This window comes from Liolophura sinensis, chromosome 9 (assembly GCF_032854445.1).
Source record: "Liolophura sinensis isolate JHLJ2023 chromosome 9, CUHK_Ljap_v2, whole genome shotgun sequence".
Lineage (NCBI taxonomy): Eukaryota > Metazoa > Mollusca > Polyplacophora > Chitonida > Chitonidae > Liolophura > Liolophura sinensis.
Window position 1 is genome coordinate 29013759 of NC_088303.1, and position 27938 is coordinate 29041696.

At 38.4% G+C, this 27938-nt stretch overlaps 1 protein-coding gene across 1 annotated transcript in view; it reads left to right on the plus strand.

Annotated features, from left to right (window-relative positions):
* LOC135475880 (pre-mRNA-splicing factor ATP-dependent RNA helicase PRP16-like) overlaps positions 1 to 26217 on the plus strand; it is a 59440-nt gene extending 33223 nt beyond the window's left edge. Inside the window, 9 exon segments of the mRNA XM_064755826.1 lie at positions 15344 to 15367; positions 15369 to 15493; positions 17280 to 17334; positions 18424 to 18537; positions 18539 to 18559; positions 19359 to 19484; positions 23019 to 23114; positions 24360 to 24478; positions 25637 to 26217. Coding sequence (XP_064611896.1) covers positions 15344 to 15367; positions 15369 to 15493; positions 17280 to 17334; positions 18424 to 18537; positions 18539 to 18559; positions 19359 to 19484; positions 23019 to 23114; positions 24360 to 24478; positions 25637 to 25718 — 762 coding nt within the window. The 3' untranslated portion in view covers positions 25719 to 26217.
* The last annotated feature ends 1721 nt before the right edge of the window (positions 26218 to 27938 follow it).

Genomic DNA, 27938 nt, shown 5'->3' on the forward strand with positions numbered 1-27938 from the left:
AGCTGATATGCGTTGTTAATGTACAACACAGTGGTTGGTCACTGGCCCGGATATGTCCAGTTTACAGTTGTCACACAGCCACTTTAAATATGTCAACAACAAACCACACTGGCTGTCACATATTATTATGCGATTACAGTTATTAGATGTACAATCCCAGATATTGACATTTTAATTAGGATTAATTGACTTGATGGCTTCAGATAACAAATACATAATTTAAGCTAGTTATAGGACTCCTGTCTAAAGCTTTTTTTATCTTTCTTAAATTGATGATTCAGTTGGACCATTTTAAATGTAATTTCAGTATAAATGCCTATACAGTCTAAATTAATAAAAATTAAAATTGTCTTGCTTACAGGCTTAAAATGATACACCTGTGATCTAGTAATATGAAGCTTTTTGTTTTTTAACTCAAATAATTTTTTTTTTTAATCTACAGTTACAATATTTGATCAATCTCTGAATTAAATCCTGGAAGTGAGAAAAAAAGAAAGAAAGAAATAAAATGAGATAAGTAGTGTTTGGGGAGACTTGTTGATGATAAAAGACTGTTGCATTCACATGAATGGGTGAACAAGCTCTTTTGACAATTTGAACTCTTACCTGGTAGATAATCGAGTGTACCAGCTGGTGTCATATAGAATGGTTATATGTGCAGACCTGGGGAACCATTCCCAGTATGTGAAGTCCTCTGCAGCCCTGTTACATTGGGCACACAAGCCTTAATTACGTGTATCACTGAGTAGTCATGATGTTAATGTAGCGTATCCTTACCCCAGGGGAGTGCTTGAACAAGCAGATCTGGGTGGACAGTGTTCTCTAACATTGTTTGTTCTCCGCTTATTTTCCTCGCCTCATGATGTGGTATGTACACAGGAAGGTCAATCCAGGTGTCGGCTTGTATCAATTTACACACGGGCAAATCCAAACAGCCCAACTATAATATATTTAATCTGAATTGTTTGTGAGATTTGAGTATAAGCCACGGAGTGGGTCAACGCAAACAGCTCGCCTGTTGGTGCCAATATTGATCTACTGTAATTCTTCAAACTTTTCGCATGTTTGCAAGGTATTTATTCAGGCATATTCTGAAGGTATTGTTGTGTGTAGACTGATAAAATTGTACTTATTGTAAAGTCCTGAAATTGGCCAATCCAACCAGTGTAGTTTTCTATCCAAAATCTAATTATAAAAGTGCATAAATTGGAGTTGCTCTTTCTTGTGTGAAAAGGTTGAGGAATTAGGGTAACACTGAGGCCATGTGGCTCGCTGTGGAAAACCTTTCCATATATACGTGTACCACTGTCTCTGTTAAATGTTACAGTAATTCTGCATATATAGTTAAATTAGATATAATACCAGCCTAATATGCTTGACTGTTGTGATAGATATGCATGCATACAGTCATGTGTTCTAAGAGCTTTGGTTTACACCTCTAAGGACTTTTCTCCTTTTCCTTTTTTTGAATGCATGTTTTTATGTGTTTGTTTTTGCTGTGAGTTGTTTTTTGCTTTTGTTTTTAGTTGGGCATAGAGCCATTGTAATCATATTTGGAGGCCGATGGGTCATTGAGGTGAACATTAGTGCCCTGACACTTTGAACTCATCAGATGATTATTCAGAAAATCTGTTTGCGGTATTAAAATAGGGATTCTTTGTTAGAAGAAATAGAGTACAGTACATGCACTTTAGAAGAACTGGGGCTAATGAGAAAGATAGGGATTTTAAGAAATTTCATCAAAGGCCAGTAAAAACTTCAGATTAGTTTTTTAGTATGGTTGGTCAGATTACAATGAGCAAAACTTAATTTTAATGATGGCCCAGTTAATGGTGTTACCTTAAAAAGGTGAACATGGCAAAGCCTACAGGATGCTATAACTGATTGAAATTAGAGGTCCAGGTTTTATGATAGAGAGAGTGTAGCCTTAGGTTTTAGTGAGTATCATGAGAAATTCAACAGAGACATTATGTCAGCAGGAAGTTTTTTACTCACATTACAGATCTCTGCTCTTAAGTTTGGGGATCAAACCTGGATCGGGTCATTCTGAAGAAAATGGTAGTTTGTTCCTGCCTCGCTTGGCGCTCCTCCGTATTGTACGATTTCGAATATTGTTAAACATGACATGAAGCCCATGCAGCATTCTAAACCTTTCCACTGTAACACTGTTACAACTCGGTATACAGTAAATGGCTGAAAATTTGGCTTAACAATTGCATTTTTTTTTTAATTGCAGAAGGAAATAAATGTCAAAAAATATTACTTTTGGTGCTGAAACCAGCATTTTCCCAGAAGAATATCAACCTGCTTTCCAAACAAACCTCAAAACACTTTTCTAAGATCAAAAGAGCTTTCAAAACCAGACAAGATGCACTGCTTAATCATTGGTGAAATATTAGGTCATGTAGTGTAGTGATAACAATAAATGTTTTGCTGAGGGCAATAGAGTCAAATAAAAATAATCTCCTCTCCCTGGAACCGTCTAACAATGAAACATGTTGACACTAATTAGTACAGTGATTATGCTGTATATAAATACAATATCATGTAATTTGAAGACAAACTATATAATTACATGTACCTAATAAACTTACAATGGTAAACTATTTGCAAAGCAAATATGTATAGATGTATAATCAATTTTCTTTTCATTTTTATTAATTTTTAATTACTTTTATTCTTCCTGTAAATTCTGTTGTTTTAAGTATCACCATTGTGAATACACCAGAATGCTTTTTGAATTGTGATAAAGATGATGTATTTTGAATTGGTAAGGTATGTATGTATGTATGTATGTATGTATGCTTGTCCCTAGATTTTGAGGCAGATGCTGTACCATTAGGTCATCAAAGCGGTCAAATTGGTAGATAAATGGTAATCCAACCATCTTCTCCAACAGGGGCCTCCGTGGCTCAGTCGGTTAAAGCGCTAGCGCAGCGTAATGACCCAGGAGTCTCTCACTAATGCGGTCGCTATGAGTTCAAGTCCAGCTCATGCTGGCGGCCGTACGTGAGAAGGTCTGCCAGCAACCTGCAGATGGTCGTGGGTTTCCCCCGGGCTCTGCCCGGTTTCCACCCACCATAATGCTAGCCGCCGTCGTATAAGTGAAATATTCTTGAGTACGGCGTAAAACACCAATCAAAAAAAAAAAAAAAATCTTCTCCAACAAAAGTTGTCAATGTATTACTGTGTGATGTAGGGCCGCTTACATCCAGCTTATGAACAGCCAGGTGTATTAAGCTGCAGTGCAGACTTAACTCACCTTCTGACATGTGTGAGTGACAGCACATTGTGTACATGAGTGCGGCTATCTAAATGAGGATCATACCACTGCTCAGATGTTATGTTGTAATAATCTTCTCTGCGTAACATTTTGAATAGATTGGTACGTCTTATGTTAATAATACAGAAATAATCAAAACGGCTGCCTGGCCTGTCGATCAAACTATATGTCATTTTATGTTACCAATGTAATTGAGATAACTGAAGAAAAAAAGAAATCCATTCTTTAAATTATTGCTGAAATTCAAGGACTGAATGGCACAACCTAGATCACCATTCACCGAGTACATAGTCATACACCTGTAAATAAAGACTAATAATAGTGACAAGCCAAAGTGTTGTGCCCCATTTGTAATTTATAACCTTAGTTTTATTTTATAAAGAACTTTGGTTCTTATCAAAGCTGTATAGTTGTCAAGCTCGTGTATACAATTGTGTATACATGGATGACAGTCAAATGTCCTGCAAGGTGAACTCCTTAGTCCTATATTGCGACACTATGGACGTCGCGTAAGGCCGTGATTGCTCATTTATTGTAGCTGTGGTTAACAAACTTTCACTGTTTGGGGTGACAAGAAGCAGTTGCTCGTGTGTCTTAACATTCTTAACATAAGGTGGTTTATTCCAACTACTCTAGTTTGTGCTATCCATGAAAGACTGCTGTTTCATGTGCGTCAATAATTGTTGAGTATGGCCTTTCAAAATAACAGTCCTCTTCCACCATTACGCTGTGCGCATCTGTAAGTCACAGGTGGGAAAGTTTGTCAGTAACTTGCCAAAGGTCAGTGGTTTACTATGGCAATCCAGGTTCCTTCACCTTCAAAACTGATCTCCATGATATCCTTGATAACGTGTAGTGCACGTTATACCAGGTAATTCGCATAGCCATGCAGGTAACATTTACAGGTAGGCCCACCTGCCTTCATTGTATTAGTTAAACTTCTAAATTCAAGACTGACATTTAGTGAGGCATACTGTGTAAAGTTTGCACCCACAGTTTCTGTTAACTTTTCGATGTGCAAAAAGAGGTTTATGTATACTTGGCTGTATTCCAGAGGGCTTGGAGGTTGCATGAAAAGATTTAGAGAGAACTAGACAGCACAGGGCTGTTAATTATGGTAACAAAATATTATTGTGGAAATTTATGGTTGATTATCTTTTTTCTCCTTAATGATAGATTGAGAAATTTTTTTACACTGATATAAATTACATACTAAATCCTCACCTCAGTACTGTTGTGCACTTAACCTGCTGCTACTACTTATATGCTTGTTTGCAGCTTAAACTAACCTCAGCTCAGTACTGTTATATGTTTAGTATAGTTTCGCTGCTAATGTGTGATACACTTATCTTGCTACATTGCTACATGTCCATGCTACTGCTCAGTCAACCTGCTGGAAACTTGTACAAATAGGCAAATGGGTTACTACATGACCTGCACCATGTATCACCAGTAAAGTAATTTGTGCATTTAAGACTACATGTCATAATATTGCTATAAGACAATAGGTGATGATGTTGCATAGAATATGTGTTAGCCTGACTGTGAGATAACCCAGAAATTGAAGACTATATATGATAATATAGCCATACGACAATATGTGATAATATTGCCATAAGACTCCATGTGATAATGTTGCATACAATATGTGTTAGCCTGACTGTGAGATAACCCAGAAATTGAAGACTATATCTGATAATATTGCTATACGACAATATGTGATAATATTGCCATAAGACTACTTGTGATAATTTGGCAATTGCACAATAGTTAGCCTGACTGTGAGATAACCCAGAAATTGAAGACTATATATGATAATATTGCTATACAACAATATGTGATAATATTGCCATAAGATTACATGTGATAATGTTGCATACAATATGTGTTAGCCTGACTGTGAGATAACCCAGAAATTGAAGACTATATATGATCATATTGCTATACGACAATGTGATAATATTGCCATAAGACTCCATGTGATAATATTGCATACAATATGTGTTAGCCTGACCGTGAGATAACCCAGAAATTGAAGACTATATATGATAATATTGCCATATGACAATATGTGATAATATTGCCATAAGACTCCATGTGATAATGTTGCATACAATATGTGTTAGCCTGACCGTGAGATAACCCAGAAATTGAAGACTATATGTGATAATATTGCTATACAACAATATGTGATAATATTGCTATAAGACTACATGTGATAATATTGCCATAAAACTATATTTAATAATATTGCTGTAAGACTATGAGTATATGTGATAATATTGCTGGTGTAGTACTATACATTTGATTTCTGTGAGATAATCCACATACAGCTGATCCACATGTGCAGCACTGTCACATAGCAAAGTGTCAGCATACAGACATCGGGTCACTCCTGATATCACATATGCCTCATCAAATCCATCCTTGTCTAATCCATCTTTGGACAATTTTTGCACTCAGTTGCATTTTTGGATCAAATATGCATACATGTATATCTTAGGTTTGGGATTGTGATAAACATGTACAAAGGTGGGCATTATCATTCTCTTATGTGGTTTTATTTTTTATTTTTTTTACCCTAATGTAGAAAGACAAAGGTCACAGCGGCTTTATTATATACTGCGTGCATTAGACATTATTTTCTCCAGATATATTTAAAATTTATTCCATTTTTTAAAATAACGTGTGCCTGTATGACAATATTTTGGGCCATACAAGGCTGTACATGTGAGTTCTTGGAAACGAATCAAGTGCGTTGTACACATCAACTTGTTCAGGTTTTCAGGCCAAAATTTTGAGCCTTTTGAAGACCAGGATCTTGAAAATGATAATTCCATTTCAGGTGTAAAATGCAATTTAAAAAAAAAAAATTAGAGAGAAAAACCCTAATTGTCAACCTCTGTCAGAAAACAGAAGGTATTAACTTAATGTTTATCAATTGATTTATTTCTTTATTTGATTGTAACTAAATGTCATTCCTATATATTTTAAGAATCTATAATGTGAATAACCCAGTGTTATGTACATGTAAGTACATACATGTGCAAATACCTATAGCTACATTTTACAGGCAATGGTTTCACTATTTTATTTGTTATATATACATTTGAAAGCGAAAGATGTGCGTTATGATTGGAGGGCTCACATTTCCTTTCTAAGCATATTATGTAAAGCTCCGAATGCAAAAATATTAATAATACAAGGCAATTAGCTTAGATTTAAAGGAAAAAATCTTACCTGTTTGCCTTCTTGCCTATAAGTAAGATCAAAGTAACTAGACTAGAAATATGCCTCTAGCTATACCAGTAATGGTGAGATGAGTTCTAAGAAGATGCAATTGATGACCTAGCTGGTGAATGGGGTTACAGACTGTAGCTCCGCTTTAGCCACTAGTTTGACCTGCACAGCCCATGCAGTCGTCCCAGGAAAGTTGTTGTCAGCTCTGTGGCTGAGGACTAAGGGGGTGGACTTATTAGTGGCAGATGAGTGCAGTGTGCAACTGGTTTGTTGAGGAAGGTGTGCAAACTGCTTGGAATGTGTGCTGTGGGATAGCTCAACCGTTAGTGCTACAGTATAACTTGTAGGGAACAATTTGATAGATAGAGGGAGGCGATAGTCAAGCACATGGGGGAGCAGGAGAAAAGAGCCTTAATACTAGATACCAGGGTTAGTTATAACCACAGTCAGAGGAGATTACCAGGCATGGGGATAATTAAAGAATGTATGGGATAACTCAGAAATATGAGGTTACTAAATTAAATGACTCAGCGTGTAAGGAATAAATGAATCACGTGGGATAACTCTAGTATATAAGATCATGCAGGAATAACACATGGCTTTATTGATAAAGTATGATACAACGTTAAGAATATGAGATAACTCAAGAGTATTGGATAGGCCAGGAATATTGGATACCCCAGGAATATGGAAATGTGAAGGTGGTGCTCAGGTCTGTTTCATTTTTCTGAGCTTAGCTTTAAAAATATAAACAGATCGGTACTTTTTCCATTGGTAGGCTTGAGTCAGCTGCACCTGGCATTGTCCTGAAACAGATAAAATGCATTTAAACACATTCATTGAGTACAATGTTAAGGCCCTGAGAAATGACAAGTTTGTGCTTTGAACCATGATAATGTTAACAAGCTGTCAGAATCACTGAAGAAAGCCCTGTTTTTTGATAGCATCACCGTCAAAACGACAAAGGTTCCAGGTTAAGGAATTTAATAATTCTGAGTGGGTAATGAAGATGCAAATGGAGAAATATGACAAAGCCATCTCAAAGCTATAATAAGTACTATACAAGGAACTTGTATATGTATGTTGTGTGACTGGGAGTTTGGCATGAAGGGGCCATGTCAGATGATTTCATAATATGAAGAATAGAACGGAATGTTGTGATCTTTCTTTTTTTGTTTTTAGCCGTGTAAATTAAAACCCACATCCTGGAAGTTTTAAAGTGATTCCATTTCTTTTAAAATTAAGATGTTCATCCTTGAAAGAGAAAAGCTTGATAGACAGATTGTTTATGACAGCTTTTGGAATACTGTGGGAAAATCGTGATTTTCATGTGTCTGTAGGTACATGCCCGCATCATGGGGTGTGCTCATGTGCCTTAGTCTTTAATGTATTGTGATGTAAACTTGAGAGCGATCTGTATCAAAACTACATATAATGACTGTTTAAATTTGGTATAGGACTGTTTGCCAGTTAGTTGTCATGATTGGTTTAAGTTTTTTAGAACAGTGCTTTACATTTCTGTTTTTTAATTTTATTACATTTACAGATTTTAGACTTCAGATTGTATGAGTGTGAGCAGGTCTGCAATGACCAGTATAATTTGTGTGTGTGAGTATATATCTCCCTATTTTCTAATACATATATCAGGGACGGGCTTATGTATTTTGTACACAAATGTATGCTTTGCATCAATCTAGTTCAGAGCCTACATGTACTTGTATAACTGTACATATGAAGATACACAAGTACAGAGACAACATTAAAGTCTAAGCGGTGGAAATCCGCCCTGCAAAAAGGAGGCACATTACATGCACTCTAAAGGATTCCTTCGTCATCATATGACTGAAAAATTGTTAAGTACGACGTTAAACCCCAAGCACACACTCACTCATATTGGCAAAGTGTCTATTCAAGCATATGCTGAAGGCATTATTCTGTGGTAGACTGATAAAATTATACTTTTTGTGAAGCCCTAAAACTGGCCAATCCAACCAACGTTTTATCTCCAAAATCAAATTTAAAATATGCATGAATTGCACTGAACATTGCTCTTTCCTATGCAAAAATGTTGAGGACGTGAGTGAGTGCTTGGGGTTTGTTGTATTTAATAATTTTTCAATGTCGTATTTAATAACTTTTCAATCAAATGACGATGAAGGAATCCTTAGAGTGCATGTAATGTGCCTTCTTGTTGCAGGACGGCTTTTCACCGCTCTTTTATCTAGTGCTGCTTTACTGAAATGCCTTACCGAAGGCAAGTAAGCCGCCCTGCCCTAGCCATTATACTGATACGGGTCAACCAGTGATTGCACTATCCCCTTCATGCTGAACGCCAAGCAAGGAAGTTACAACTTCCTCTTTTGAAGTCTTAGGTGTGACTCGACCCAGGATTGACCCTTGATCTACCGCTCCCGAAGCGGACGCTCTACCAACTGCGCTATCGGGGTCCAGTAAAAATGTTGAGGAATTAGGGAAATCAATTATAACCAATCAGGTTTCAGTTATTTCTATAAACTGAAAATGCACCTGTTTCTGCTGAAATCACCTGAACTGAGTTTTGCCTTTCAGCCATGCATCAGTGGGGTACAGGTGATTCAACAATGCATTTCTGGCTGCTCTAACACAGTACATTCCATGGCCTCTTAATTAAGAATTCCTGATAACTGGTAAAGATGATTTACTGGGTGCATAACCAACCAGTACATCAGAAACAAATGTCTGTGGCCATTTAGGCCTGTTTTTGACCCGTCTTCCTGAGTAACCCTGATTAGATTGGTGCTCAGTGCGCAAAATTTCAAAGTAAGTTTTTTTTTAATGAAAGTTTTTTTTAATGAACGTCCTTGGCAGTGGTAAGTGGTGGCATGGTGAAGTGGTGACATGGTGAAGTGTAACACACTTGCTTGGAACAAGTTTATGTTAGTCATGATACTGACAGCGTTTTACTGTTTACATTGCATATACAGCTTTGTGTGCTTGTTTCTAGCTACTGTGTCACTAGTAGCACATTCACAGAAGTTGTAAACAGGTACATGCGTAGTTACTGCAGCTATTCATAATCCACGGTCTATTTAATGTTCGCTACAAATCTGTTTAAGTTCGTCCTCGCCCTGTAGCTTGACATTTATCTTGGTTTACAGGTAAGGTAGACGATCTGTTTAACCTAAGTTTATACCTGCCCACTTTCCGTTAAGTACAGGTTAATAATTCTGCCCACCTGTAGGCCCCTGTAATACCCACCTGTAATTGGATCGAGATGAGATCCTGATGTACCAGGTAGGTGTTACAGAGGGAATATACACTATCAGGTTGTCTCTGCTCATGCCTGCACATCCAGTTGTAGTTATTAGATATGTACATACATTTATATTGGATATACATTAATTTAGACCTTCCTCTGTGAGAGGCTGATATGCCCCTTTGTAATTGAAGGTGCTTGGAGAGATCATTACAGGACTTTTTGTAGAGCAATTGTATATGCATTACCAATATTTTTGGAACCATTTATCAGGGTGTATGTCAATGGGATATAAAGATCTGCTTTTAATTCTCTTTGAAGTTGTTAATTGTTCAACTTTAATACTTGACCACCGTGGTTTATTGGTTAATTTCTACAATTGTTAAATTGTTTTTTGAGGGGGTTGGGGGAGGGGTGGGGTGGTCATGTTTTCTAGTCATAGAAGTAATTGAGCAGGTATGAATGATTTTCGTTAAGTAATTTTCACCTTATTCAATTATGTACATAAAATTACAAACACATACCTCGTGAGAGGTTTTTTTATAAGTGTATACAAGTTTATATTAGGCTTTGGGAACTGATTAGGCTGCATTTATGAACTGAGGCTGTTAGCTGTCAACCATGCAGCAGAAGTCTTCTCAAGTCCAAAATCTTTTCTCTTAATTCCCACACTGGTATGGGATGGATCATAAGATCGTGGTGAACTTGGCAATGGGTATGAAGAGGTTGTCTGCTTTTCAGACGCTGGGACACGAGGTGCATTTTCAAACTCAGTCATAGAGAGAGAATATGTAGATTGTGCCACTCTCGCAGTTGTGGGGGCCTTTGGTGACATTAAAGGGTTGACGGTCAAGGGTCCATGTGTCCACTTGTCTTCTAGTATACATATAGTATACATATCTGTACTACACACGTAGGAAAATTTGTGAGCGATTTGCGAAAGGTCGGTGGTTTAATTTCTGCAGGCACTCTGGTTTCCTGGCTCCACCAGTAAAACCATCTGCCAATGTATGTGAAAAGTTCTTGAGCATTATGTTAGACGATCAAATAAATTAATAAATGAATGAATAATGGTTTTTCAGAACTTCACAATGATACACTTCAGTGACTGATTGCTCGGTTACAATATACACTTTTTTGTTTTGTTCGTCACTCCAAATACAACCTCAGGTGACGTGATCATAGGTTTGGTGATTCTCTTTGCCTCTCATGCATGTAAGTGCATATGCCTGTCACAGTATAAAGGTCACAACTGAAAACCTCTCCCCTCTTTCTGCAAAGTATGAGTGGCTCTGAAAATACCTGAGAGGTTTTGCTCTGAGTATTAACATGGGCTTGTCTTTGTTGTTGCTGTGTGATTTTAGTGGTGTGACTGTGACGGGAGCAGAGGGTACATATACACATTAAGCCACATATTAACTGCCCCGCATACATGTATCCCGGTTATATCTATTTGCTTCCTTTATGCTTGCTATGAACCCTGCCAGCAGAATCACTTCACACTCATTTATCATGTATGTGTTTTTCTATTGTTTTCTGGTTGTTTGTTGTAATTTTTTTTTTTTTCAAGAGAAGCTATTGATCCAGTATAACGATGGAAAGGTTTATTTTTGAACCCCTCATTTTTATTTTATTTCTTTATATGTTTGTTTGTTTTTTGTTTTTTTTTTTGTTTTTTTTTTATCTTCATGTATATTTTATTCAGGTACATTGTAAATGTTGGTTGCTTAATGCAGGTATGGCAGTTTCACATGACACTCGGTGATAGTTGAATTACGTGAACAGGAATGGTCACTTAATACTGGAAGAGCAGTGACATGTTTCCAAAGCAATAATTCTAAAACACATGACCATTTACTACAGGGAGAGCAATGGCATATTGTCTCGACAGATTAATTTAAGTGCATGATGGCAAATGGTCATAACAGACAGCTAAATGAAGAACAAGGTGATGCTTTAATATGTATGCAGTAATAACAGTAATGAAAGCCAGGCATGTGAATATTGTAACAGGTGATGACTTAATATAGTATGTTGATTACAGACAGGTGAATGTTGATAAAAATCATGGCTTAATACAGGTAATACAGGGTTTACATGCATGACTACATGTACATATAGTAAGTTATTTGATTGGTGTTTTACGCTGTACTTAGAAATATTTCACGTACAGCCAAAGAGGAAGCCAGCATGAGCTGGACTTAACAGTGGTAACCCCCTTAACATGGAGGCCTTGACATGGTTTACATAGTAGACACAGCATACTGAAACAACATTAGTAGATACAGGATGATGAAACAGCTGGCTGCTTAGTACAGGTAACACAGTGTTACGTTCATGACAACATTAGTAGACACGGGATGTTGAAACAGCTGGTTGCTTAGTACAGGTGACACAGTGTTACGTTCATAACAACATTAGTAGACACGGGATGTTGAAACAGCTGGCTGCTTAGTACAGGTAACACAGTGTTACGTTCATGACAACATTAGTAGACATGGGATGTTGAAACAGCTTAGTACAGGTAACACAGTGTTACGTTCATGACAACATTAGTAGATACGGGATGTTGAAACAGCTGGCTGCTTAGTACAGGTAACACAGTGTTACGTTCATGACAACATTAGTAGACAGGATATTGAAACAGCTGGTTGCTTAGTACAGGGAACAGATTGTCACATATGATTTTGATAGCCAGGAGGACGGTGATAAAGCTGTCACTGAGTGTAGGGAAGACAGTAAAGCTTGGCTGTGACATGTTGACATGTACATCGTTAACAGGTGTAGGATCACAGCTAGCCTTACACAGTGAGTTTTCTTTATTCCCTTGCCTTTACAATTCTTCAAGCATTTGTGGCATTATGGGTGGTTGACAGCTCAAGTGATAAAAGTGAATAATGCCTTTGGCGGAAAGTTACAGAAAAATTGTTCATTTTATCCTAACAACAATGTAAAAGACCCCAAGGACAGGGAAACAAATTATACGCTGTTACCCAGGGCAGCATTCTTTAACAATAGCTCCATGAAAGACAGCCAGAATTTGTTTTCTGGTTTCAGTTTGCACACGATTGCAACCTCTTGCATTTTTTGCACACGTACTGTCTTCAGCTTGTGAGACCATTTAAGGGATGACATTGATGATTTTCTGTGCTCTTTATACCATAGGCCATGTTTCCATTCAGTTGATTGGGGCAGATGTGGTGGTGGGGGGGGGGGGGGGGGGGTTGAGTGAGTGGTGCGAGGGGAGATCTTTATCCTTGGATGAACTTGCTCAGAAGTGCTCGATCAAATTAGATCTGCTGGCTTCTGTATTGTTTCTTAATCTCAAGTAAACACAAATACCTTACCACTGTGTATATGATGTATGTATAAATAGGCCATGCCTTAGTCCCTGTTCACCTGACAGCCCTGAGGACGTGCACCAGTAATCTTTGGGAGAAGTAACAGATACAGGAGTTAAAACAGTCTCAGCCAGTGTCCCGCAGTATACAAAAGTCTTATTGCATGTATAGTTCAGTTCATATTATGAAGAAAAAACTTCATTTTTGGATGGGGGGGGGGGGATATCTGGGATAATAACTCCTCGAATGGCACGAATATGGACCCAAAATACTTTTTTTTGAAAGACTTTACTTTTCAGCTGTTATGTATGTTTCGGTTACATAAAGTTCAAATTGCAGGCAGTCATTAGCTGTCAGCCTGCCAAGAAGCTTCTGCATTCATCAAAGAACTGTAGGCTGAAGATCTTTTGCTGAATATGTGCAGCCTTTATAATTATGATAATTGTGTCCCCACCTCCCATGTGATAAGATTAATAGGCTGCAGAATGTCTCCTGGTGTGTCATGTATGTCAGCATTCATGTATATAGTTGGGGTATTCTAAAGAACGGATCTTGTCATTCTTAGCCAGAGAGTTTCAGTATTATGGATACTTTCTCCTTCATGGTTAAATGTTTGTTCGTCACTGACTAACTGACATATACTTTTTGAGAATAAACTTAGATGTCATCAGTGCATTTCAGTTTTGCACGTACCTCTTTTTGCTTTATGTAGTTTTCACAAAATTGCTTTTCATTCCCATCCTTTATATTCTAGCTCCTTGTAAAGGTACAAGCTTCAGTATTACTTTCACTGAATAATTTTTAATATCAAATATGTGATGTCAGAAGACCATGACCTAGAAGTATGCAACTTCCCGATAACTAGTCTCCACGGCACTTTACACTTTTCTTCAATGTCTGACAAATTATGTGACGTATCTGCGCAGCCGTGTATTTTTCTTTCCTTCTGTTCCTCAGCAAGCATTTGAGAAACGGCTGATGCTTGATGGGTTCCAAATGTTGTTGTGTTGAAACAGACTTCAAAGAATTACGACAACGGAAAGTTTTGTAAGAGGACAACATTTTCAACATTAACGGCATAGCAACAATTGTCATTTAGCTGTCTGACAATTGCGAAATCATAGTTTTGAAATACTGAGTTTCGGTTTCAAGGTGTGGCCAGTTCTGTAGCAGCAGTTTACAGTTAGATTTCCCATGGTGCAGTTCACAATTTCTACCCAAGAGGTTGGCGTATTTCTTCACCAGATGGTGTGAGCCTCTACAGATGATTTAACATGTGTGCTGTGCTGTGGAGAAATATCCACTGTCTTCAGAAGCTTTTTTTAGAAACAAGGAAAAGGGCAACTTTTTTGGACTAAACGACCTCCCCTTGTTGTCTGGACAACAGGAGATATTCAGCAAACTTCAAATATCAGACTAGTCAAGACAAGGTGTTGTATCGTGATAATGCCGCCTACGATGTAGCTTCAATTCTGCCATGCAGATTGCTGGGAATAACAAATAATTTTTAATACATTTTTGTTAGAAAGGGAAATCGTATTTGGTTTACTAGTCACTAATTTGCTTTCAGTCTATCAGATTATTTACATATGCAATCCATAAGCAGATTTTGTGTTGTATAAATCTTTATGCTGCCTCATTTGCATGTTGTCTCGTCGAGCGTCCAGGGACAGATTTCCCCTTATAATTTTCTTAATTTACATTTTTTTTAGAAAAGATAGGCCCAGGAGTTTTAGTTAGGAGTCAGATGCAAGTAATTTTTGTGTTCAGTTGAACCAACTCAAAAATTCTGAAATAAGTAAGTCCCTTTAAGGGAGGTGTTTTATCAAGGCTTGCACTCCAATTTCCTCCAATCTGAATCGTGAAACTGACCTGTTTGTGGTGACATAGTAAATAACATCTGACTCCTATATGGCTTATTTGGTGTTCAATCGATCCCGAATCAAATGATTTCTAAAACTTTAACATTGGTTAAATCTGAGTGATACCTCTCTTGGCTCTCAGTATCTGTATAATGTGGCTGAGTCGGGAAGTGTGTCTGCATGGTGTCTTCTGCATTGTGTTCCAGGGAGGCAGCACTATCAATAAGTGGGCATTTAGACTCACCTGGTTCAAAGAGATGATGCCATGATTTGACCAAAAATAATGTTGAAAGCGATTTTAAACCACAAGCAAACAAAGATGTCCATGGTGTCAGTATGAATACCAACCTAATACTTAATCTGCCCACGCTTCTGTTTTCAGATCATTGTGTCTATGCTGTCAGTCCCCAGCAATATTCTACCGCCCTAAAGGCCGAGAGGAAGATTCGGATGCTGCCCGAGAAAAGTTTCAGGTGGCAGAAAGCGACCACTTGACCTACCTGAACGTTTACCAACAGTGGAAGAGAAATGGGTGTGTCGATTTTAATGTAGCCGTGTGCAAACCAAATGACTAATACCACATATAATAACCAAATGAAATGGTTTAACCGTTGACAGTTGAGTTTTTGTCTGAACTTGTTCATGATTGCTCTACCTTAAGCTTCGTACAACAGTTTACTAAGCAGGATTGTCTAATGAACAGGTGCTTTGGTGTTAGGACTGGAAAAAGGAATCTCTCAGCACCAAAAGTAATATGTTATCACTTTAATATTAAAGGATTAATGTCCAGATTTAGCTGCTGGTCCTAGGTATAAAGATTATAACCTGTTTAACAGTATGTTACCAGGAGGGCCTTTGAGAAACGTAATTATGACTTTAAATCCACCCAAAACATCAGATTTATTACCCTAGCTGATCTCCAGCCAACCTCATCGGGTGATGTCTAGCTGACCTATACAATGTGGGAATTCGTGTCAAAATGATGTCATTTTCGAGATGGATTCTAGCTACACAGAAGCAAATATGCTGCCATGTCACTTTGAACCAATAGTGACGATGTTGAAGTTCCAATTTATGACACTGACATCCCTGGTCAGATTTCGAGTTTTAAGACGTTGAATTTTGATCTTTGTCCAATCATTTCCAGCTGCATTGGCAATACGGACTGTTAAGATGTAGCATTATCCTGTCTACAATGCGTGTGTATATCACGTTAATATGTACTATTCTTTCCTTCAGTCCACTTCACAATAAATATTATTCTATTCCTTGAGTGGTTTTACTGCAAAAATCGATTTGCAGGAATTAATTTTTGTGCATTTAATCATGCCAATACTGAAAAAACAATTCTTACAACTGTTGAATTTTCCTTGTTATATTATTACCAGAATTACTCAATTGATCAAACTAATGATGAATGAACTCCCACTATGTTCTACACACATCAAGCCCTATCACCAGCATTTATACACATGTGTTTAAAGCCTGATTTTTCCTCCCTGCTGTTAAAAATTGGTTGCCTGCCAGGATTTCTTATCCGAACTCCTGCCAGCCTGGCAAAGAGTTGGCTGTGTTTGGTGGGTATAAAGCCCTTTCGTCTTGTGCTGTGAATCCACGCTTTCCTCAGGACCAAATTGTCTGGAAACTTGATAAAAATTGACTCCAGGGTTCTTTGATTGCCTGTTTTTACAAAGGTATGTAGAACAGGAAACCATTTCGTGGAGAAATTTGATATGCTTATGATCACTTGTGTGGCCTTTTAACACTGAACTAAATGGCGATGCTCTGGCAGCTTGTAATGGTTGGACTTGTGTGACCTCATTCGGTAGAGACAACGGAGTCTTGGAGTAGAAAAATGCATAAACCCAGTGTCATTATCTAGTGATTTTAATTCCATATTACTCAGATTACTGTACTTTTTTCCAATATTTTTTACACTAAATTTAACAATATATACAGGGGTAGCAGCTAATTATGAATATATAATCAATCTGGACACTAATCCTTTAATACTAATTGGGACCTCTGTGGCCGAGGGGCTTAGCAATGAACCAAGAGTTTCTCACCAGTGCTGTGAGTTCAGGTCCAGCTCATGGTGGCTTCCTCTCCGGCCATATGTGAGAAGGTCTGTCAGCAATATGTGGATGGTCATGGATTTCTCCCGCACTCTTCTGGTTTCCTCCCACCGCAATGCTGGCCACCGTCGTATCAGTGGAATATTGTTGAGTACAATGAAAAACACCAATGCACAAAAAAGCATGTATTTTTTAGTTGAGGACATACAGTATATAGTAACTCATTTTTTTTACCTGTTGTAGGTATTCCTCATCCTGGGCTAATGAACACTTTATCCATGCCAAGGCCATGAGGAAGGTAAGCTAACAAAGTACATTTGCAGTTTTATTATGTTCCCTTTAAAGAACAAATCACCTTTAAATAAACTGAAATAGTCATGCTACTAACTTATGTACATGGCTTGCCACTGTTTTTGTTTCGTTTGTTTTTTTTTTAATTTTAAACAAATTTTATAAAATGTTGTATAAGATAAATACATTTAATTTTTTTTTTTAATTTTGACCAATTTTGTTTTTTAGTTGATTTTAAAAGCTTCCTCATGCCTCCTTTTGTACTGGTTCTTTCATTTCATTGGCGCAATGGCCCAGTTGACGGAGTGTCCACTTCTTTTGGGGGAGGAGGGGGGGAGATGCAGGGTCAATCCTGCATAGGATTATACCTTAAGACCTTAAAACAGGAAGTTGTAGCTTCTTCTTTGCTTGGCATTCAGCATTAAGGGGATGTGCAACGACTAATTGACCCATATCAGTATAATGGTTCGAGTGGGGTGGTTTGCTTGCCTTTGGTAAGTCGTCTCAGTGAAGCAGCACTAGAGAAAAGAGCGGTGGAAATCCGTCCTGCAACCAGGAGGCACATTACATGCACTCATTTGTCGTCATATGACTGAAAAATTGTTCAGTACGACATTAAAAAACCAATCGTTCACTCTATCACTCACCTTTTGTACTGATTTTGGATTTCTTTATTTATTTATTTGATTGGTGTTTTACACCATACTCAAGAATATTTCACTTATACGATGGCGGCCAGCAGTATGGTGGGAGGAAACTGGGCAGAGCCTGGGGGAAACCCAGGACCATCTGCAGGTTGCTGCAGACCTTACCACGTACGGCCGGAGAGAAAGCCAGCATGAGCAGAATGTGAACTCACTGCGACCACATTGGTGAGAGGCTCCTGGGTCATTACGCTGTGCTAGCGTGCTAACCAACTGAGCCACGGTGGCCCCCACTGATTTTATAAGCTTTCATTTTCTTCTTAAACCTATAACTGTGCCAACAAGTTCTTGCCATGATATGGTTGAAATCTCAGTCATTCATACATTAGTTCATTCCTGATTGTAGCATTGAACCATGACCGTTGGTTCATTCTGCTTTTCTGTGCTAACAGGTGAGAGAGGTGCGCGAGCAGCTGAAGGAGATCATGAACCAACAGAAAATGGATCTGTTATCCTGTGGCAATGACTGGGATGTCATCAGGAAGTGTATCTGCTCTGCTTACTATCCAGCAGGCAGCCAGGCTTAAGGTGAGCAAGCACTGAAGGCAGCGAATCAGTGGCATTCCTGCTTTAATAATCTCATTATTTCTTGAGCACCAGGATCATAAAACTATCTAGGAATTAAATCAGATTGAGTCTCAACTTCAAACTGTTCATTCCCCTAAAATTGTTACTCACCTTAAGAATTTTTTAATACTTAATAGAATTGTCTTAGCCCTTCATGACAAATATGAAATTTAGCATCTGAGTTCAAATCTAAGTTCAGGAATAATGCTACAAGTTAAGACTAAGTCTGGCTGAAGTCTAAGTCTAGCTTTGTGATCCAAGAACCAGAAATACTGCCCACTGTTCATGGGCCTTGGTGCCCATAAGGGGCTGATGACGCTCTTGTGGCAAATGCACAGTTTAATGTTAGGTTAGGATCAGCGTACATATCTGTATGTCTCATGTAGGTAAGTTAGTCAGTAAATGGCCAAATGTGATTAGTTTTATTTCGGTTGCCACCACTCATAAAACTGACTGCTACTGCTACATTATAAGTGAAAGATGCACTGCATGTTCTAATCCCTGCAGTTGTCTAAACAAGATAATAAGACAGCATTGCAGGATAGAATTATTGTATATTGTTGATATCTTCTGTACATTTTATGTATTCGAGGGTTTTTTCACTCAATCAGCTGTTGTACTCTGTAAAATATGGACAAAGACAGTATGGCATGTACAGATCTGCATGTTTTTTGACAAATATCCCTTTTGTATACCCTTGAATGTTGATAACAGTAATTTTGCAGCAATCTCTCTATGTGAATGTGTTGTTGCCTTACAGGGTTTGGGGGAGTATGTGAATTGCAGAACAGGGATGCCATGTCACCTTCACCCCACCAGCGCTCTATTTGGCATGGGCTATACCCCTGATTACATCGTCTATCATGAGCTCATCATGACATCTAAGGTAAGTCATCACTCTTTTTTTTTTCCAACCTAGCTCCTACTGTGACATCAGAAGATTTAGTTTCTCCGACACCTGAAGGGGTTCCTCTTCCACCGAACATTGTAAGGTCTGCCAGCAAACCGGCGGATTGTCATGGGTTTCCCCAGGGGTCTGCCTGTTTTACTCCCACCATAATCCTGGCCTCCGTTGTATAAGTGAAATATTCTGAAGTACGGCGTAAAACACCTATCAAATAAATCACTAAATAAATAACCAAAATGGGTGAAATCGCTTCTGCAGACTTTTCTCAGTTTCCTCCACCAATAAATGGACACTTGTCAGTTTCCCCGATCAGTGAACTGACTCTTCTTAGTTTTCTTCACCAATGAACTGGCTTTTCTCAATTTTCTTCACCAGTGAAACAGCTCTTCTGAATTTTCTTCACCAGTGAAACAGCTCTTCTGAATTTTCTTCACCAGTGAACCATCTCTTCTCAGTTTTTTTCCACTGGGGAATTGACACTTTTCAGTTTTCTTCACCAGTGAGCTGACTCTTCTTAACTGTTTTCACCACTGAACTGTTTCTTCTTATTTTACTCAACTATTGAACCAAATCATCTCAGTTAATATCACCATTAAACCAATTCTTCTCGGTTGCCTTCTCCATTGAACCAACTCTTCTCACTTCCCTCCATCTTTGAATTGACCTTTCTCAGTTTTTCCCACCATTGAGCCAACTTTTCACCTCGGAACCAACTGTTTTCAGATTCCTCCACCGGTGAATCACTTATCTCAGTTTTCTTTACCATCGAACCAACTCTTCTCAGTTTTCTCCGCCAATCATCCCACTTTTCTTCGTTTCCTGGTGTCTTTTTTTTTGTTGGTTCTATTTTAGTGTTATGCATGGTGAACATCTGAAGATGTGAATGTGCTCTTTTTGCTTCCAGTCCATCAATGGTTTTTAAAGAGTTATCAAAGGGTCATAGTTCATTTTCAATGTTGTAGGCCCAAAGGATTTGTCATCTTCTGGTTGTCATCATTTGTTTACCAGATGCTATAATTTTTATTTATTCCTTGCATTTGTCTCAGAGGTATCTTCATTTGCACCTGTCTGCAGCTGTGTGTTTGTGTGTGGTATAATCATTTGAGCAAGATATCTAAAAAAAAGTAATTAAGTAACACTTCCATTTTGTTAAACACACATTTTTTTATTCCACTGGTTTGAGTAATGCGATTAATGATAGAAGGACAAGAAGCTTAATTTTAGCAAATTCTGCATAAATTCAGATTTTTAACTTGTTATTTTTATATACTTGTTAAAGTGTTTCTCAAGTTTCTACAGAATCAGGCATACCACATGTCTTCAACCTTCGTGCGTGATGAAGAGCAGCTTTAAATGCAATTTTTTGTCCTTAATGTTTTGATTATGACATTTGTATATGTTCGATAAGTTAACTAACGTCACGGCCTATATGTTTTTACTGAATCGAGATAAATGCCCTCAAAACATGCGTAAGACATTATTAGGTGAGCATTCAGAAAGGTTGAAGAAATAGCATGTCATGTTTTATAAGTCTCTCTAACGAGTACCGTGGGACTTTGCTTGTTTTGATAAGGTAAGGGACAGCCACTGCTGGTTATGTCACCTGTGATCAGCTTTAAAACCGTTCATTATTGGTAGAACAAAGCAGCTTCTGATGAATGGAGCGTGATCATCATACAGTGTGCTATTGTATTATTAATAATTTTAACCTCAAGAAAAGTAAATAAGATGTACATTATGGAGGAATATATATATATATATTTATACAAAGGTTTAGGAGGCTTTTTGTGGGTTTGTACAATTACATGTATGTGATTTTCACTACGCACACTTTTATAGTCTTTTGTTCACATTGATGGATTGATGAGCTTTAGTTACAGAGGGTTGATAAACTTTGTCAACAAACAGCTGATCTTGGACCTGATCTGAGGTCCTCTTAAACTAAAATGTCTTATTTTCCTAATCATGCATGAAGTATCTGGATGTTAATTTCTTTGTGGTGTATTTTTTGGATAATCTGTGCCGTCTTGGTTTATACCCAAAAGAGTTTCTGTAGTACATGTATAAACATGGACAGCTTAGACAGTCTCCAGTTTTTAGTTCACCCTAACAAAAAAAAGGTGAGGTATCCACCTGTGGAAAAGTGACAGTTTCGATGTCCGGCTAGGCTTTTAACCTGGGTAGGGTTTCAACAATGTGTTTCTATATATAGATGTATACGGGCACTTCTTTACCTCTACCAATCAAGGTGATTTTTTTTTTGCCTGTGTCCGGCTGTCTGATGGACAAAGTTTTGGGTGGATGTAGATATGGTGACATGTCCACAGGTTGGTCTTGGGCTGGGATCAGTTAAATTGGAACCATGGTATACTTGCATTTCATTATAGTTTGTTAAATTTAAGCTCAGAGATATTTCATGAGGGCTGGGTTACACTTCATCAGTCTGTAAATTTGCCGGTGAAATATGAACGGATGTTGTCGTTGTCATGTATGTTGATCTGTCCATGACTGAAATATCTTGAGAACCAGTTCATATGGAGCCGTAAAAGTGACATGGTGAAATAAAAAAAATTGGAAGAAGAAAATTGCCTTTTTTTTTTTTTAAATTGAGAGAAAACCGTCACCTTGTCAAGGCTCCAAGTTTAAAACAACATTTTCCCGAGTTATGACTTTTGCTAATTTAAATCATTTTGGTTTTATATATTTCTTCTTTTGTATTTTATGTCAATGCATCACTTGGAAACCATTCTCAGGATTTCAGTAAATTTTTGCATGTGATTGTGATATTTTTGTACTTAAATTTGCAGCACTAATTTTGTATGGCTTTAATTTCACCCTTTATGGATTAGTGAACTTTATAGTTATGTATTTATTGTTCTTTTCACACCTTGTTCATATAATTCTAAGGATGTATCAATTTAAAAAGCAGTCTCTGTGGCCTAGTGGCACAACAGCTGATATTCCCACCAATGCTGTCATTGTGAGGTTAACTCCTATTCATACTGGTTTCCTCTCCAGTCATACATGTGAAGTTCTGCTAGGAAACCTGCGGATGGTCATGGTTTTCCCACACTCTCTGTGGCATAGTGGTTACCATGCTAGCACAGCACAACAGCTGATATTCCCACCAATGTTGTCACTGTGAGGTTAATTCCTGTTCATACTCGATCCTCTCCGGTCATACATGTGAAGTTCTGCCAGCAAACCTGTGTATGGGCGTGGTTTTCCCACAGCCTCTGTGGCCTAGTGGTCACCATGCTAGCGCAGCACAACAGCTGATATTCCCACCAATGTTATCACTGTGAGGTTAACTCCTGTTCATACTGCCAGCATGCCTGTGGATGGGCATGGTTTTCCCACAGCCTCTGTTTGGCTGCCTTCCTATAAATGAAATATTCTAGATTAAAGCGTGAAACTTGAGTCATGACTCAGTGGGGTCAAGGGAATGTGGTCTTCTGATGACACTTTTGTTTTAGCAGATGTTAATATAATATATTGTGCTTTCTTTTGTAGGAATATATGCAGTGTGTGACCGCTGTTGATGGACAGTGGTTGGCTGAATTAGGCCCAATGTTTTACAGTATTAAAGATCCGAGTAAATCAAAACAGGTGAGAGCCTTGCACATATATATTTGAATGAATGAATGAATGATTATGGCTTAACGCCACATGGGCAATATCTCAGCCATATCGTGTCGAGTATATACATTTGAGGCTGAATCTTGGCTTAGGGTTTAATTTGCATCATTTGCAGTTTTACTGTGGTGAAAGGCATTAAACTGAATAGAACGTTGTGAGGACAAAATACATCGAAAACAAAAAGGGAACCATGTGCTATTACTCACTTCTGATTACATCTTTTACATCTTTTTACCCTATAACTGCCATTTTGCCATCTGCATTTTCATGAAATGTTTCTTTGCTTACTGGTTGATGAGTCACATAGATGAACGACCGATTGGTTGGTATTGGCTGTTGAAATCCTTGAAAGGGTTTTCAGGATCTTGAGGCTGAACTGATAAATAAGCCTCTTGGATAAATTTTACCTTCCACAGGAAGCTATATTCTTAAACTGAAAGGTAACGTTGTGAGGACAAAATACATCGAAAACAAAAAGGGAACCATGTGCTATTACTCACTTCTGATTACATCTTTTACATCTTTTTACCCTATAACTGCCATTTTGCCATCTGCATTTTCATGAAATGTTTCTTTGCTTACTGGTTGATGAGTCACATAGATGAACGACCGATTGGTTGGTATTGGCCGTTGAAATCCTTGAAAGGGTTTTCAGGATCTTGAGGCTGAACTGATAAATAAGCCTCTTGGATAAATTTTAACTTCCACAGGAAGCTATATTCTTAAACTGAAAGGTTTATATGGATAAAGATAAGGTAACTCTATCTTCTCTAAAACCTTCACACGTAACACTATATATAGTAAACAAGTAATATGTACATCAAAATGTTGTCCTTGCAACTGTGCCAACCAGCAGGTGAAACAGGGTAGTAGAAGACAGCCAATCACTGATGCGGCTTCCCGCGCCTCCTTTTAGCAGGAACCCCCTTCACTGGGAGATGCACCAAAAGACAATAGTTAGGAATGGAGTCCAAACTTTTAAAGAAGTATCAGCCCACAGATGTGTAGTGGGAAGGCCTCGACCTGGTGGAATCACCTTTGTGCACAGGGTATCTGGTCAATTTTCACCAATGTAATGGTTAAGTAATTCTTGAGTTTAGCATCATTATAAAGCTGTGAAAAAACCTTTATGCGGCAGAGTTAAACATGTATTCTTCATTGACAATCTGCCATATACTGTATGTAGATGACTAAGGGGAGAGAACTGTGTTTCAGGAAAGGAAGAAACAAGCTGTGGAGCACATGGTAGAGATGGAGAATGAGATGAAGCGTGCGGAGGAGTTGCTACAAGCCAGGAAGGAGGCACATGAACAGAGTCAGAAGGGCTCGGAGAGGTACAAAGATTAGACTCTTTGCAGATGGGTTGGACTTGCTGAGAGATCTCATTGTTTTAGATCTATACACTGAGTTCACCAGGGAACCGGTTGCACATTTTGCCTGATTCTCAGAGTTACATTAAACTTAGAAAGGAGTTTTGAGGTTTGTTTGGAAGGCAGGTTGACATCCTACTGGGTTAGTATAAATTTCAGCTCTAAAGTAATGTTTTAGGAATTTTAGTACATGTACCTGTGAAAAACTACCTTAGGTCATTTACATAAGTTAGAAAACGTGATGTAATTAGGTGTGTAAGGCGGCCATTTCCTAACCACCAGTCACATTAAGTACGAGTTTAATCTATTGGTGTTGTTCATTGAAAGGTCTCTGAGATCTGAGATCAATAGGACTTTCAAAATGAGTATCTTAGGCGAAATTTGAGTTCAAACCCAGTACATGTAGAAACTGGGTGGGATGTGGAAGTGATGAGTTACAAGAGCGTTGGACAGGATTTGTGGATTTCCCTGCTGTCATTGCTTGCCTGGTCGTGGTGATAATAAGAAGCTAATGCCATTGTGAGACAGTTCACACAGCCCACAGGTGTGCAGTGGGAAGGCTTCGACCTGGTGAAATCACCTTTGTGCTCAGGGCATCTGGTTAAAGAGTGCTTGTGCTCCAGCACTGTGGTGTTCAAGTCTATGTAATTCATGTGGGAAGGTTTGTCAGTAGCCTGCCAAAGGTTGATTGCTGACGATGTGATTTCCGTCACCTATAAAATTGACAGCCATCATATAAGTGAAAAATTCCTGAGTATGATGTTAAACAACTATCATGATTGTGAGTAAATGATTGTGTAAGTGCATGAGTACTCTGTGTACTCCGAAACATTTTGGTTCTGATCATACTTACCGGTGTAGCTGAAGTGCAAGCTTTTGGGTATCCTGTTATTTTAGAATTTGTAGAATTGTCATATATTTAGTTGTTTATTTATTTGATTGGTGTTTTACGCCGTACTCAGGAATATTTCACTTAAACAAGGGCGACCAGCATTATGGTGGGAGGAAACCAAAGGAACCCACAACCATCGGCATTGGTTCATTGTCATATATATGAGTGAAATATAACAATATGATGATCTTCTCGAGATACTAACTCAATCATTTCTCTGTTACTTCCAGGGTGAACATTGTAACCCCTGGTCGTCGGGGCCCAAGCACCCCTGCTACACCTCGGAGGACCCCAGCCAAGTTTGGGTTGTGACCACATGGAGGGATGGGGGATTCCTGTTTACCAGAAATACTGCTGTACAGATACGTGTGTTACTTTAGTCACTTGTGCAGTGTCACTTTCATGAGGTGGCAGCCTGGAGAGGAAGGAACTGGATCATTGTGATTAGAACTGAAGCATTGATGGAGTAGCCATCACGTGGAAGGTGCAGGAATACCCGTCTGCATCCTTCTGTCAGTCTGGGGAACTACTCTGTTGTGGGTTTGACTAATGTTCAAACTGGAGAGTGTTGCTGTTTTAAGTAGTACTGTGTGGCAAAGGAAGAAATGAGTGATTGCTGCAATAGGACTGGCTGACTTTCCCTGTCCTTGACCCACCATTTGACCTTGAGAGGTGATGATGTTTTACTACCTGAGTTACAGCACGAGCGGGAGCACGCCTCAGTCAGAATCACTGTGAACATTCAGCTGATAGGGGATAGCTGACTCATGGATGGATCACCACTTACGTGCGCACCTCCACCTAATATCCATACAGTTTATATACAAAAATATATATATATGAAATGTGCTACCTCAATGGCAAGTCCAACTCATGCTGACCGTCTTTCTGGTTGTGCGTGGGAAGCTCTTCCAGCAACCTGCGGATGGTTATAGGCTCCACCAGGGCTCTGACCAGTTTCCCAGCGCAATGCTGGCCACGTTGAATAAGTGAAATATTACAGATTACGGCATAAGACACCAGTTACATAAATAAAGAAACCATTGACATCATTCACATGAACATACCACATTGTACAAACTGTAGCACTTGCATATGTGTGAAGTAAGCTGTACATTAATGGTTGCTCCAAGGGAACATTTGCATATAATGTTAAATTTTTATCCAGGTGTATCAACCCAATAAGCCATGCACATGTGTACATGTGATATCAAATCTCTTTTTGTATTTATCAGTAAAATATGAATTTTGCTGCATTGCAAGGACATTCGTTGATGCCATTATTGTCATTCGGTAGATTGTACAGAATTGTATGTACATGCACTTGTATGTTTATGTAGACATATATTGTATTTATGTCTACTTTCTCAAATAAACATATTTTTCACAAGTCATGGTTTATGTTTGATTATGACACTTGATAAGGCCTTCAAATTTCAAATTAATTATTAAGTGGCTTAGATACATTAAATTGTTTTAATTATTTGGAGAGGGTTGTGGTTTAATGGGTGAAGGCACTTGTATTCAATTGCTACCCCTACACATGAGGTAGGGGCTCAAGGCTGGCCTTGGACATGTCGCTGATCTTCCTAATTCTACATCACTGTCTGATCTTCCTAATTCTACATCACTGTCTGATCTTCCTAATCCAACATCACTCTCTGATCTTCCTAATTCTACATCACTGTCTGATCTTCCTAATGCAACATCACTCGCTGATCTTCCTAATTCTACATCACTGTCTGATCTTCCTAATGCAACATTACTCGCTGATCTTCTTAATTCTACTTCACTGTCTGATCTTCCTAATGCAACATCACTCGCTGATCTTCCTAATTCTACTTCACTGTCTGATCTTCCTAATGCAACATCACTCGCTGATCTTCCTAATTCTACTTCGCTGTCTGATCTTCCTAATGCAACATCACTCGCTGATCTTCCTAATTCTACATCACTGTCTGATCTTCCTGATTTTGCATCACTCGCTGATCTTCCTAATTCTACATCACTGTCTGATCTTCCTGATTTTGCATCACTCGCTGATCTTCCTAATTCTGCATCACTGTCTGATCTTCCTAATGCAACATTACTCGCTGATCTTCCTAATTCTACATCACTGTCTGATCTTCCTAATGCAACATCACTCTCTGATTTTCCTAATCCAACATCACTGTCTGATCTTCCTAATGCAACATCACTCGCTGATCTTCCTAATTCTACATCACTGTGATCTTTTTAATTCTACATCACTGTCTGATCTTCCTAATACAACATCACTCGCAGATCTTCCTAATTCTACATCTCTGTCTGATCTTCCTAATGCAACATCACTCGCTGATCTTCCTAATCCAACATCACTCTCTGATCTTCCTAATTTTGCATCACTGTCTGATCTTCCTAATCCAACATCACTCGCTGATCTTCCTAATTCTACATCACTGTCTGATCTCCCTAATGCAACATCACTCGCTGATCTTCCTAATTCTACATCACTGTCTGATCTTCCTAATGCAACATCACTCGCTGATCTTC